The sequence below is a fragment of the Corvus moneduloides genome, chromosome 6 (assembly GCF_009650955.1).
Source record: "Corvus moneduloides isolate bCorMon1 chromosome 6, bCorMon1.pri, whole genome shotgun sequence".
Lineage (NCBI taxonomy): Eukaryota > Metazoa > Chordata > Aves > Passeriformes > Corvidae > Corvus > Corvus moneduloides.
This window is the reverse complement of record NC_045481.1, coordinates 24004112-24016991: the sequence shown is the minus strand read 5'-3', so window position 1 is coordinate 24016991 and position 12880 is coordinate 24004112. Positions and strand designations below refer to the sequence as shown.

The window sequence follows — 12880 nt, the reverse complement described above, 5'->3', positions numbered from 1 at the left end:
GCCCCGGCCCCGGACCTGCGCCAATCGGCGCGGCCAGCGGCGCTCGGCCCGCCCACTCGGCCTCAGGCAGCCAATCAGACGCGCGCCCCGCCGTTGTCATGGTGCCGCGGCGCCATTTCCGCCCGCCGTCAGTTCCGCGGCGATGGCGGCGCTGCGCGGGCGGGCGCTGCTGGTCCCGCTCGGAGCGCGGCTGCGGGCAGGGCCCCGCGCCCCGCTCAGCTCCGCCCCCTCCGCCCCGCCGCTCTACGATGTGGTGGTGTCGGGCGGGGGCATGGTCGGGAGCGCCATGGCCGCCGTGCTGGGTAAGGCTGTGACCCACTCGCCCGCAGTGTGAGATAACCGTGTATAGGATCTCAATGTCCAGGATCCTGCTGTGGGATCTCCTTGATCCTGCGTCATCGTATGACGACGCTCTAAAGTTGACTTAAAGTTGTTTGGTGAGCTAATCAGTGATGAGCCTAGCCCTGTCCGTGTGTGTGCATAGCTGTTAATGGAGCCATTACTGTAGTGTTTCTGTCAAACATGCTCATCCTTAAATAGCTGATGGATAATGTCACCCATAGCTGAAAATGCTTTTCTGATTATAGAATCATAGAATGGGTTGGAAGGGACCTTAAATGTCATCTAGTTCCAGCCCCCTGCTGTGTGCAGGAACACCTTCCATAGACCAGGTTGCTCTGAGTCCAGTCCAGCCTGGCCTTGAACACGTCCAGGGTTGCGGCATTTACAACTTCTCTAGGCAACATGTTCCAGGGTCTCACCACCCTCACAGCAAAGAACTTCCTCCTAATATCTAATCTAAACCTACTCTCTTTCAGTTTGAATCCATTCTCCCCTTGTCTTGTCACCACATGATCTTGTAAAGAAAGTCACTTTTTGTCTTTCTTGTGGGCTCCCTTCAGGTATTGGAAGGCCACAATTCAGTCACCCCTAAGCCATCTCTTTTCCAGGCTGAACAAACCCAATTCTGTCAGCCTTTACTTGTAGGAGAGGTGCCCCATCCCTCTAATCTGATCCCAAGTTTCATTCTCTAACCCTGAATTTTAAACGCTGGAATACCAAGTTAAAATGTATTTCTGCTTGCTTTGTATCATTAGAGATCCTGAGGGTACTGGCTGCTTCTTTATTTGCAACATGGATTCAGAAGGGTGCAGTAGTGAGAGAAACATAAAGAAAATAGTGCACAGAAGATCAAAGATCCTGAGCAATAAGTGTTTTGCAAATATAAGGGTTTACCTTGCAAACTTATGTTCTGCTTGTATTGTTAAACAAGAGCACAGTGCATTTGAGACAGCGTAAGGGTCCCTTCCAGCTGTGATACCTAAGGCTGACAAGCAGGTCTGGGACCTTTCAGGACATGAGGTTATTACTGCACATAATCTAGAAAATATGCCCAGAACACTGCTGTCTTTAGGGCTGCTGTAGTAGTAAACTCTAGATGTTGCAAGGACATGACTTCTCCCCTCAGTACCTCCTGCATCTGTAGTGGCTGGGATGCTGCAAGCATGGCCAGCTCTGCTGCAGTGTTTTACACTTTACTTGAGTCTTCATTTTTTTCAGTTCTCTTTAACTGGAAGTTTAAAGTCTAACCTGCCTGTGCTATTCCATTGCCAGAATGCAAGGACAGAGAAAACATTAATGTAATTGCTACATATCACAGAAGTTTTATTTTGATCTCCTAAAAGGGGAATTTATGTTTAGGCTCTGGAAGATGTGTTCTGTGCATGGAGTAAACATTGCAGATTTCATTTGTTAATACTCCAGTAATGAATTTTCATTTAAAAATGGCACAAATTAGTACAAAAATGTAAGCTTTATATAAAAGGAAAATATGTAATCCTTGCTTTAACTGCAAAACTTCCTTTAACTGTTGTCCATCGCAGTAACTGGACTGTAGTCATAAAGCTTTAAAATATGCAAGTTTGCCTGCCTGGTCAAAACCTGTATTGTAAATGTATTTCTTTATTAAGTGTTGCATTTATTCTGTCTTATTACAAAAACTCAGGTGTTTTGTTTTTGAGATTTTTGGCAGGAGCATTGTAACAAAGCCTGTATTTGGTTATTTTAGGGCATGATATCCACTTCCATGATAAGAAGATTGCTTTGCTGGAGGCTGGTCCCAGGAAAGAATATGATTACATGCCAGATAGTTACAGTAACAGGGTCAGTTCCATCTCACCAGGATCAGCAACCCTCCTAAGCAGTAAGTATGATTTTGTTGTTTGCATTTTTAACATTTATATTTGAGCTGGTTTTTTTTAAACGAAAACACTTTTGACCATGTGCTGCCTTCATCCTAAACTCCATAGAATTATTTGCCTTTGTCGCTACATGCTGAGTTGTGGTTATTAAATCAGAATTCTCTTAATAACAGGGATCTGTGTTCTGGTATCTTGGTCTGATTTGTTATTATATAAATATTTGTGACATTAGGCTAGTGAAAGGTTGTAAGGTGTTCTCTGCAGCACCTGGAATGTTCTATTCACAAAAGAAGCTTAGTGCTTTGTAGTCCAATAACTCAGTCCTCAATTAATGAGGATTAATTGTCATTTTAAAGAGATATTTGAGCCTTGATTCCTTATGGAGAAAGAAATGTTCTATCCGGTAATTTCTGTGTCTGTTTTATTACCCAGTGAGGGGATAGTGAGAGTTGTCTGTTAGGTCAGAGGTTCATGGAGAGCTCTTGTTTCTTTCCTGCTGGCTTATGTTAACAGCAAAACAATGTGATTCTGGAGCTGTGAGGCAGACCTGGTCCTGTCTAGGGATGGTGCAAGCGAAGCCTGAGCATAGTCAGGGAAGGGTGGAGGAGAGTGTGGAGCGAGCTTCAGTTTTGTTTTGGTCTCAGTGTCACATGTGAACCTGTATCTCCATGTATTTGTGTCCTTTTTCTGTTTCAGGTTGTGGCGCCTGGGATCATGTCTGCAGCCTGAGATTCAAACCGTTCCGGCGAATGCAGGTGCCTGACTTAGGGCTGCAAATACACCACGTGTCTGTCTACTCTGAATTCTCAAAAGTACTTACATCAATGATACAAAGGTTTTTCTTCCTGTGGTAAAGGGCAGGTCATGCTTACGTTCATTCCTGTCCCTTTTTTGTGGGTAGCAGTCAGAAATACCTGTCCTCAGGGTCTTGATGCTACAGGCTGAGAGGTGGATTCCTAATGGAAGCTGTAGATACTGAGGCATGGGAATTAGCCAGGAAATAACGGTAAAGGATGTATTGGTTGGGCTGGGATAGAGTTACTTCTCTTCACAGTAGCTTGTGTGGGGCCGTGTTTTGGATTTGTCATCAGTGTTGATAACACAGGGATGTTTTAGTTACTGCTGAGCAGCACTTACACAGTGCCAAGGCTGTCTCTGTTGCTCACACTGCCCTGCCAGTGAGCAGGCTGGGGGTGCACAAGAAGCTGGGAGGGTACACAGCTGGACAGCTGACCCTGACTGATATTCCATACCCATATGATGTCATGCTCAGCCATAAAAGCTGAGGAAAAGAAGAAGGAAAGAAGGGAAGTTTGGAGTGATGGCGTTCGTCTTTCCAAGTAACCATTGTGCTTGATGGGGCCCTGCTCTCCTGAGATGGCTGAACACCTGCTTGCCCTTGGGAAGCAGTGAATTGATTCCTTGGTTTGCTTTGCTTGCACATGTGGCTTTTGATTTTCCTATTAAACTGCATTTACCTCAACCCATGAGTTTTGTACTTTCACCCTTCCAGTTTTCTTCCCCATCCCAGTGCAGGGGAGTAAGGAAGCAGTTGCGTGGGGCTGAGCTGCCTGCTGGGGTTAACCTACAGCAAGGTTGTAGGGTAGCTTTATATGTCAATTATATAACAGGAAAGTAGGGATAAAAAACTTGACTTGGAATTACTTTTTGAGCTTAAGCTAAATCATTTAATGAAATTAGTTATGTGATGCACTTTAGTAGCTGGGAATGGACAGTAATACAGGATGTTTCCTCTAGTTCTGTATTTCTAAATCACTGTGTCTTTTTGCTGTTAAGTCCCTGAAATTAACAGCACTTCTTTATCACAAAGTTTCATGTAATGTATTTTTTCTTTGTAGGTATGGGATGCTTGTTCAGAAGGCATGATCGTTTTTGAGAAAGATGACTTAGATGACATGGGTTACATAGTGGAGAACGATGTCATTATGTCTGCTCTCACAAAACAGTTAGATGCAGTAGCAGGTAGTGGACAATTTCTTTAATGTTTTACTTCCTGCAGATAGCTTTCAGTTACTTGCCCTCTATTGTGTGTACTAAGTCTTGAGAGGGAGAAATTCATCTAACAAGTACTTCTTGAGAAATTGGCAGCTTCTGGAATTGGGAAGGGAGGGAGAAATCTGACTTCCAAAGGCTACAGAGCAGGAAAGCACTTGCATATATAGTTCTCCAGAACACAGTCTCTCCAAAATTGGACTTAATTAAAAGATCTGTAGCTCCTTGTCCAGAGCAGGCCTGGCAGTGACAAGGGGTTGTCCAGATCTGTTCTTCCCGGGTGCCTTGAGAATTGTAGGGTGAGCTCCAAGGGTGCTGTTAAGACATGCATGGCCGTGGCTGTTGTAGCGGTTTCCTTTTTTCCTGTCTGTGTCATGCTGTGACCATGGTACTTTGTGTTCCCATCAGACCGGGTGGAGGTTTTCTACAGGAGCAGAGCAGTCGGGTACACCTGGCCCCTTCCTTCCCACAGCGGTGACACAAGCCCTTGGGTGCAAGTTGAGTTAGTTGATGGACGCAGACTTCAGACCAAGCTGCTGGTAACTAAGCTCTTTATTTCTGTTGATAAGGCGTCATCTCTAACCCAAATCCTTTCCACTGGATTTGGTTCTGATTCCATGGGTGCTGCTCCACCCATGTGGAGTGCTAGAGTGAGGTGAGTGGCTAACCCTGTCAGAGAGGGTGTGGGACACTGGACACAGCCTTCTCTCTATGTGGTGCAAGGAGATGCTGCTGAGTTCGAGAAGAGCAGAAGGGGCCACCTCTTCTGTTTTTTGGGGAATTTTATTTTCTGAATGAACAGACAATGTATAGATGCAGGCTGAGGTTTGTAGAGTGAAATACTAGCTCCTAGTCTTTCTAGGAGCTGCTGAAGAAGTTGCTTTGCATCTCTGTTTTACAGATTGGTGCGGATGGTCATAATTCTGTGGTCCGGAAGAAAGCTGAAATTAAGAACATTGAACATCAGTATGACCAGTCAGCTGTGGTGGCAACTCTCCATTTATCTGAGGTAAAATTCTGCTAAACTGACTCTTCCATAAGCAGCAGAACCTAAGAGGGTGATCTGGCTTGCAGTCCACTTGCTTCTTTCCACTGTAGGCCACAGACAACAATGTAGCATGGCAGCGGTTCCTTCCCACCGGGCCAATTGCGCTTCTTCCGGTAAGGTGACTCTGTATTTTTTTTAATGCTTTAAAAAATTTTTGTAGTCTAGTAACTTTACTTCTGTCCACACCTTTCTGTGTTGGTTCTGTCTCTTAAGAATTTGCACATCTGCCCTTTACTCTTCATTTATTGCATTTTCCCCTCCTGCTGTCTCACTTTATCCTTGGTATTTCCCACTTGTAACAAGCTGGGCTGGAACCGTAATTTTCAGAGGGACTGGTGTGAGGCAGGGCAGTGGGGAAGTCTTTGCACTGAATATTCATTTTTGCTTCTTTTTCTCTTGATATTTACCCTTGACATTCTCTTAAACTAGCTGTCTGACACTGCCAGCTCTCTGGTCTGGTCTACATCTCATGACCATGCATCAGAGCTTCTTGCTATGGATGAGGAAAGCTTTGTGGATAGCATCAACTCTGCCTTTGTGAGTATCAGCCTCGTGGCAGGTAAAAGGCTTAAAAAACAGTAATGGGAGAAGTGGATTCTGAAGTTCCTTCCTCTGGTCTGAATTATATTAAAAAGGCACTTAGCAAAGAAAAGATGACCCCTTGGGACTGAATTGGGTTAGTTCTGAAAGTCACAGAAGATGACCTAAATTTCCAAAAGGTAGGAAGAGTAGGCTCATCCCTAGTTGGAAATTTGTATGTCCTAAAATGGTGAAGATAGGGGGTTTTTTTACTGTATAGTTTTGTCCAAGTGGTTAAAATTCAGTATTTGGAACTCAGATTTTTTTTTTTTTTCAGCTGAGTTCTTCTATAGGTCTAGTTTGGGTCAACTTCCAAAGATTTGTTTGTCTGTTTCAGTGGAGCAACATAAACCACTCTGACTTCATTGACACTGCTGGGGCCATGTTTCGTTCTGCCATTTCACTCCTGAAGCCCTCTGGCACTGCAGTCCGTCAGCTGCCCCCAAGTGTTGCTAAAGTCGATCCAGAGAGCCGAGCCATGTTCCCTCTTGGAATGGGGCACGCGACAGAGTATGTCCAGCATCGTGTGGCTCTTATCGGGTAAGGTCCTCAGTAGTAGCCCTTGGGTGAGTGGGTGGCATGTGGTTAGAAATGACGTGAGGATAGCAACTCCCAGTCAACAAATTAGATGTTAGAAATAATATACTCTTCCAGTTTGACTTTATCCAGGTCCAGTTTGTTCTGTGTGCCCTCATGTTCTTTTGTATGAGTAGCTTTCTGCCCATTACCTGTGCTTTCTGTGTAAATTGAAAGATAATTATTTCCCTTTTGTGGTTTGTACAGTCCAGTGAAACAATCCAGTATCTCATGCTGGATCTGTACTCTCCTTACATTGTACAAGCCATTTTATGCACCAGTTTGAGTTTTAAACTCACCTTTCTTGAACAAAATGACAAAAATTATTCCATGTGGGATGTCAGAGACTTTTGTATGGTGGCCTGTTCAAATAGGAAAATACCTCATTTCTTAGGTCTAAGGTCGCATGTACTTTCTTCTCTGCCCCGGCTGCAGTATGGTGGTAGCTTTTAGTAATTCTTGGATGCTACACTTCTGTGTGGTGCACTTTTCATCTTTCCAACCTGCGAGCCACTCTATGCTTGGGAGCACTCTGTGCTTTATAGCTTGGTAAAGTACATGATCTTGCATTTCATATCAAAACTTCATTTAATTTCTTTAACTTTGTGACTCCCATATCAATATGTCTGTCTTTGTGCTTTACAGGTAAATCTGTTCATAGAAGAACCCAATTTTGTTTCTATTCAATGACATCCCACTTCTCCTTTACACTCATGTCTGTCCACTTTGTGCAATGTGCCATTGACAGAGCTCCTGTTGTGCTGAGGTCACTTACAAAAACATTAAGGCCTGTTCCATGCGTGATCTGAGAGGACTTTGGCTAGTCACCTCTTTATAATTTTTCCTTTCAGACCTGCTTTTTGTTACCTCCCCTTTGTCTTGCTTCTTACAACTGGAGAGGCAGTCAGGTAGTTCAGCATAGCATGCATGGAGGTACTGGATAAAGCACATATGCTGCTCTAAGGTGGTTCATTGCAAAGAGGTGAGGAGTGCTACCCCCCTTCTGGGGTTTGTCAGCCATTGTGGCTTTCTTCAAGGGAAATAAGTTTCTGTCTTCTCTTGCTCCAGGGATGCAGCACACAGAGTCCACCCACTTGCAGGACAAGGAGTAAACCTGGGTTTTGGTGATATTGCGTGTTTAGCTCATCACCTCAGTGCAGCAGCCTTCAATGGGAGCGACCTGGGTAAGGCTCCAAGACAACACAGTGGCAGTAAGAGGATTAGTCTTACAGGCCTTCGCTGCTCCACCAGGACAAGCAGTACCTCTGGTTAAGCATGCTGCTGTCTTGTGTTTGAAAGCTTTGTTGAAGCAAAGCTGTTCTGATGTCCACTGGCTGTGGAGCAGTTTAAGGTTCTTGGATGCAGTTTCCATCCCACAAATCTTAAAGCCGCTTTAAAAAAAATAAAGCTCTGCAGGATGGCAATTAAAGACATGGTGAGATGAAGAGCACTAGCTGGTGGAAGGAGGTCTTTATTGAGATGGACCATTTCTTTGTTCTCTTTCAGTTGCCAGAGGAAACTGCTCTATAGATAAGATGCACAGTTGTTTGTGGCAAGTGTAATAGAAGCATTCAATTATCTCTTCCAGGCTCCTTAAAACACCTCCTCAAGTTTGAAACAGAACGTCAGAGGCATAATGTCTCCTTGATAGCTGCTACTGATGTGCTAAAAAGGCTTTACTCCACCACACTGGCTCCTCTGGTGTTGCTGAGGACATGGGGATTACAAGCAACAAATGCCCTGCCTCCTGTCAAAGTAAGGATCTCACTTCAGTAAGGGCTGTAGGAATTGTCCAAAACTATTTGTGAAATATGCACAAAATGTAAAGATTTGTTTGTTTGTTTTAAATGAAACATTTTTTGTTTATATACTACTTGTTTAAACTGGGGGGTTTGTGTCCTGAATGGGTCTGAGGAGTTCCTAAATAACTGATGGCTCAGTAGTGACTGGTTTTTTTTTCCTGCAGCACAAGGGAACACAAAGGATCTCAGTGTCTTATACTCTGTATCAGTAATTAGGAGTTAGAGGTCATCAGAAGTCTTTGGCTTTATTTTGCTATGGAATTAAAATGTCAAACCTTGAATAGTAGTCCAGCAATGCACAGAAAAAACAGCCCTATGAAGACACCTCTTCACTAAGACATTGGGTGGCTTCACAGATGCAGTGTGCAGCCCACGCTTACCTGTTCCTGTGCTGTTTTGCCTTGTGAATTGTTCCCTCATGGCAGAATTTCAAGTCTCTAAGATGGAAATTACCTGAGGAAGACAGTGGTGAGGAGCTTTTGTCTTACACTGCAAACAGAGGGTCTGTGTTTATCTGCCTAAACTCCTCACCCTCTTGACCTAGTTGCTGCATTTTTGTGAGGTTCCTTAAGTCCTCTGCTCTCAAAGCTCCCAAGCACCACCACATTAGATTCTCATTTCTGGATATTAATTTTTTTTCATTTATTCTTCATATTAAACACAGGTGCCCTGTTTCCTTTGTGTTATGGTCACAGTTGAGACACTTCCTGAGTTGAGAATCAGTACATTCCTACGGCACAGTGTCTTCATTAAGGAAGACTATGCTGGGGCTTCAGTGCTCAGAATTTTTTTTCCTCTTTCTCTGTTTAAAAGAAAAAAACAAAGATCTCTTTTCTGAGCACAGAACCTGTTGGTAACACCAGTTTTGTGCTAATCGGGAAGGAAAGGAATGCTACAATTTTGTTAATTTTGCTAGGACAGAGGGAGAGGTTCTCTGCACGTGGCTAGAAAGACTGGCCAAGAACTGTTGTTCATTTATATAAAAGGGAAGGTACCTAAAGCTTCTTTCTAGAACACATGCTTATGAATTACTTCTCTTTTTCTTCTCTTTCAGGAGCAAATCATGGCTTTTGCCAGCAAGTGATCCATTGTCAGTCTGTCAGCAGCTTGCCTGTGAATGCATTGCCCTTAAAAGGGCTGTGACTAACTTGAACCTTTGAATTGTTATTTTAATTTGCAATAAAACGGAGGGATTGAGCTGTGTATTACCTCATCCACTGGTTTATGCAAAAGCCGTCTCATCTGCCCTCCTCAAGAGGATTTAGGGTTTCTTTCCATAGTACCACGATGTCTTCAGACACAGAACTGAATGTACAATGTGCTTTTAATTTGGGCCTCCTGAATGGAAGACTGAGGTGGAAACAGCTGTCTGTCTTGTGGCAAACACAGTGCTGAATTTTGCCGACTACTGGTTAATTTTTAACAGCTTTTGGTGCTCAATTACTTTCAGTTTCTTCTGATGTGATTTCTAGAGCTGTAAAGTCACTCCTTGGTTCAGCTCAGCTGAACACCTCAGCTCAGATAGGAGGGGTAGTTTGCAGCAGAGGGAGACAACTCATTGTGACAGATATATTTTAAAACTGTCCCTCATTCTTTCACCCTCTTCCCTGCCTTTCTCTTGGTGCTTTATTTAATAATGGTGTTTCTCGTGGAACTGGCTAGTCTTAAAGGCTCCTTGGAAAAGATACAAGGCAACAATAATATCTGAGAAAGAAAACAATACCACAACATCTTGAATATTGTTAAAAATGCTTTAATTACTAAAATAGACAATTCAAGATATTCTGTCTTAGGTTCCAAACACCAGCCTTTCTCGCATTAGACACTTGCCACTCACAAAATTAAAGCACTGTCCATGGGTCAGATTTACACATATGGTTGACCAGTATCAGAAATTAACATCAGAAAGAATGAGTTCTGAACTGAAAGCCATGACTTGTGCTTCTGTAGTCACTCATATTAGGCAGTTCCTGTTAGTGGCTGGCTAAAAGACATTACAAAGGAAGAGATAAAAATCAGGACAGCAAGTAGAGCTCTTCTCTTAAAAGGCTGCTTACTCTTTACTTTAGCTAATAAATAATCTCATTGCACTAGGGTAAGCGTGAGGACTTGACTGGGTTGTCCAGATCCCCCCACCCACTTGGGTAGTTCAGATGTAAACAGCAGGGGCTCAATTCTGCAATTTCTTGCAAAACTTAACTTTTTAACAGAGTTTTTGTTTCTCCCATAACTGAAGGATCATGCCAGTAATAGCAGCAGTTTTGCTTCAGTTAATGAATTGTGCCACTGACAAATGAAGGCCCTGAGCATTCAGATTAAATTCAACTTTGGTATTGGGAAGCAGATGCTCCCCCCTAGCATTTGTAGTACCAGAGTCTGAGGAAAAGAATGCAGAAAAAACATCTTCCTCTGCATGGTACCCTTCTAGCCCCTCCTTGCTTCAGACAAAACCCAGCTCTCGAGCACTCCTCAGGGTTAGTGTGTGTTCAGGGGGGCAGATAATGCTGCTGCTTCTCCCTTAGGTAGAGCATCCCACCTACCCTTCCTCTTCAAAACACAGCCTCACTGCTGACAGCTCTTAGCCTCAAGATCCAGGAGTTTGTCATAGCACTGGCTCAGACTGAAAGATGACTTTTGGATTATTAAATTAGCTCGTTCTCAGGATAATGCAGCCTGGCCAGTAACCACTGCATCCTACTTCATGTTTTTTGAGAATACAAAAGTGTTCACTGAAGACAAAATGAAATGCACTTGCAGTCACCTTGTTCTGCAGACCAAAAGCATGCCTTGCACCCTTGTGCTGTAAAACCTGAGATATGAGAAGGGGTAGCTTAATCAGCCACAGGAAAACTTGCACTGCTAACTAGAAGAAAAGGACTAATGTTCACAGGCAGATTTCTAAGTCTCCAAACTGTTTGGCAAGACCATTGAAGACATGAGTGCACTACTTCCTCCCCTTGCTGGGAATTACCAATTATTTTCAAATCCAGTTTGCAGAGAAGGGAGTGTGAGGGTAGTCTTTGGTTTGACAGAAGCAGGAAGGGTGTTTTAGAGCAAACAGGTAACTGCAACTGCCCAACAGGAAAGCATTCATCTCAAGAGATCAGTGGATTAAAGTTTCTGTTAGTCACACGAGTAATACCTCTTTGTTGTGATGGGTAAATTCACCTGTACCTTATACATTCCTTGGGGAAGAGACGACAGTAGCAAGCTGCCAATTACTTCATGGGGTGGAAAAAGTCTCTACAGCTGTTCTTACTTAGGGCAATGGATGGGTTTCAAATGGGAAATCACACCTTAGAGCTCACTCCAACAAAATGGGCTGTGGTGCTTGGACAGCTCGATGGCCCAGCAGGTCTCGCTGTGCTGTGCTGTGCCTGCTTCCCTTGGGATAGCACTAGACTTTTGAGTGAGCACCACCTCAAGTTTGGTGTCCTGAATCAGTTCACCCAAGAACCTGAGGAGCACCAGCAGCAGAGGGAAGAAGACTGTGGAGTGCCTTGCTGAGAGCAGAGAAACAGAACTGGCTCTCAAAGCAAAGTGAGCTGTCAGATCAGCCATTTCATCTGACTGCAATCCCCTTGTGGGTGGAATGTGACAAGCACATCTTCTGGCAGTTGAGTTTCAGTAGCTGGCACTGCTGCCTCGTTGTGCCAGCACAGCTATGTGTTATGACTACATGCTAAATGAATAAATTTATCAAGTCGTAGTTGGATGTACAGTGTAGCTGCACAGACTTGTGAAGGGCAGCAAAGCTGAAACACAGTCAGGCACACATTCTGCTTAGGAAATGACTACTGCCTAAAAAAAAAAAGGCTTGGTAAATTACTATGTTTTAGCCAACACCTTTCCCAAAATCATGTCCAAAGTGTACTTATAGCAGGCCTTTCTTGAAACACTGGAATATTTGTGCCATGTATCAGCTAAGCTAGCATCTGGATTCTTGGAACACTGAGGTTGGCAGCAGCCAGAGTTGTTCACTTTTCTATGAATGACTGTTGATGCTATTTTTAATTTTTGTATTTAACATCTCACAAGCAAACTTAAGTTACGTATGTTTAAATAGAAGGGGGTAGGGGAGTCACGTGTCTGTAGTCTGCCACCACATCCAGGAACTCTGTGCTTCTAACAAACTTGCTGGTGAAAGCTGGTTTTGAGCCCCTTGCGTATCCTCTGCTGGAGTTTAGACCTTTTGACTTTCTTAAGGCAGATTCTGGATCATTTATGGCAATCACAGTTATAAATCATACTGTGGCAACTCTCATTAGGCAAAATGCCAATCCGGGATAAAGATCAGTCGTGTATCTTTGGTCCATGTTCTGCTCTGTGACCAGTCCCAGCTGAACAACATACCCGGAGACTGCAATTTACTTTCTCACCCTTTCAGACATGCTGAAGTCCACAGCAGCATCACAGGTCAATAGGTCATCCCCAGAGACTGCAGCAGGTAAAAAGTAGCACCCAAAGTCCAGCTTGTCTCTATGTTGTTTACTTTTTTTGTCAACTATAAAGGAAGAAAAACAAGTTGTTCCTGACAGTTCTCTAGATTTGTATGTTGCACGAATGACAGCAACCACATGTTACAAATCTGGAAAGATTCAGTAGATAATTAGCCAGAAAAATGAACTACTGCATGTTGATTGACAGGGATTTAACTGCTT

At 43.6% G+C, this 12880-nt stretch overlaps 2 protein-coding genes across 6 annotated transcripts in view; one reads left to right on the top strand and one right to left on the bottom strand.

Annotated features, from left to right (window-relative positions):
* Window positions 1-141: 141 nt before the first annotated feature.
* On the top strand, window positions 142-9432 carry COQ6 (coenzyme Q6, monooxygenase). Its single transcript, XM_032113404.1, has 12 exons — window positions 142-302; window positions 2069-2203; window positions 2898-2956; window positions 4061-4184; window positions 4623-4753; window positions 5116-5223; window positions 5313-5375; window positions 5692-5799; window positions 6179-6381; window positions 7486-7601; window positions 8006-8172; window positions 9274-9432. Exons 1-12 carry the CDS (start codon window positions 143-145, stop codon window positions 9301-9303), a joined length of 1404 nt encoding a protein of 467 aa, XP_031969295.1. The 5' UTR covers window position 142; the 3' UTR covers window positions 9304-9432.
* ENTPD5 (ectonucleoside triphosphate diphosphohydrolase 5 (inactive)) overlaps window positions 8859-12880 on the bottom strand; it is a 23861-nt gene continuing 19839 nt past the window's right edge. For 3 of the 5 annotated variants that reach the window (XM_032113407.1, XM_032113405.1, XM_032113406.1), the window contains exon 15: window positions 9952-12723. In XM_032113407.1, the coding sequence (XP_031969298.1) occupies window positions 12637-12723 (87 nt within the window). In that variant the 3' untranslated portion in view covers window positions 9952-12636. Of the gene's footprint in view, window positions 9022-9951; window positions 12724-12880 lie in introns of those variants that run through there. The other 2 variants (XM_032113409.1, XM_032113408.1) reach the window with 2 other exon arrangements.

Coding starts and splice junctions, on each gene's coding strand:
- COQ6 (XM_032113404.1), top strand. CDS start 143: ATGGCGGCGCTGCGCGGGCGGGCGCTGCTGGTCCCGCTCGGAGCGCGG. Junction 2,204..2,897: donor ATCAGCAACCCTCCTAAGCA/GTAAGTATGATT, acceptor TTTCTGTTTCAG/GTTGTGGCGCCTGGGATCAT. Junction 2,957..4,060: donor AACCGTTCCGGCGAATGCAG/GTGCCTGACTTA, acceptor TTTTCTTTGTAG/GTATGGGATGCTTGTTCAGA.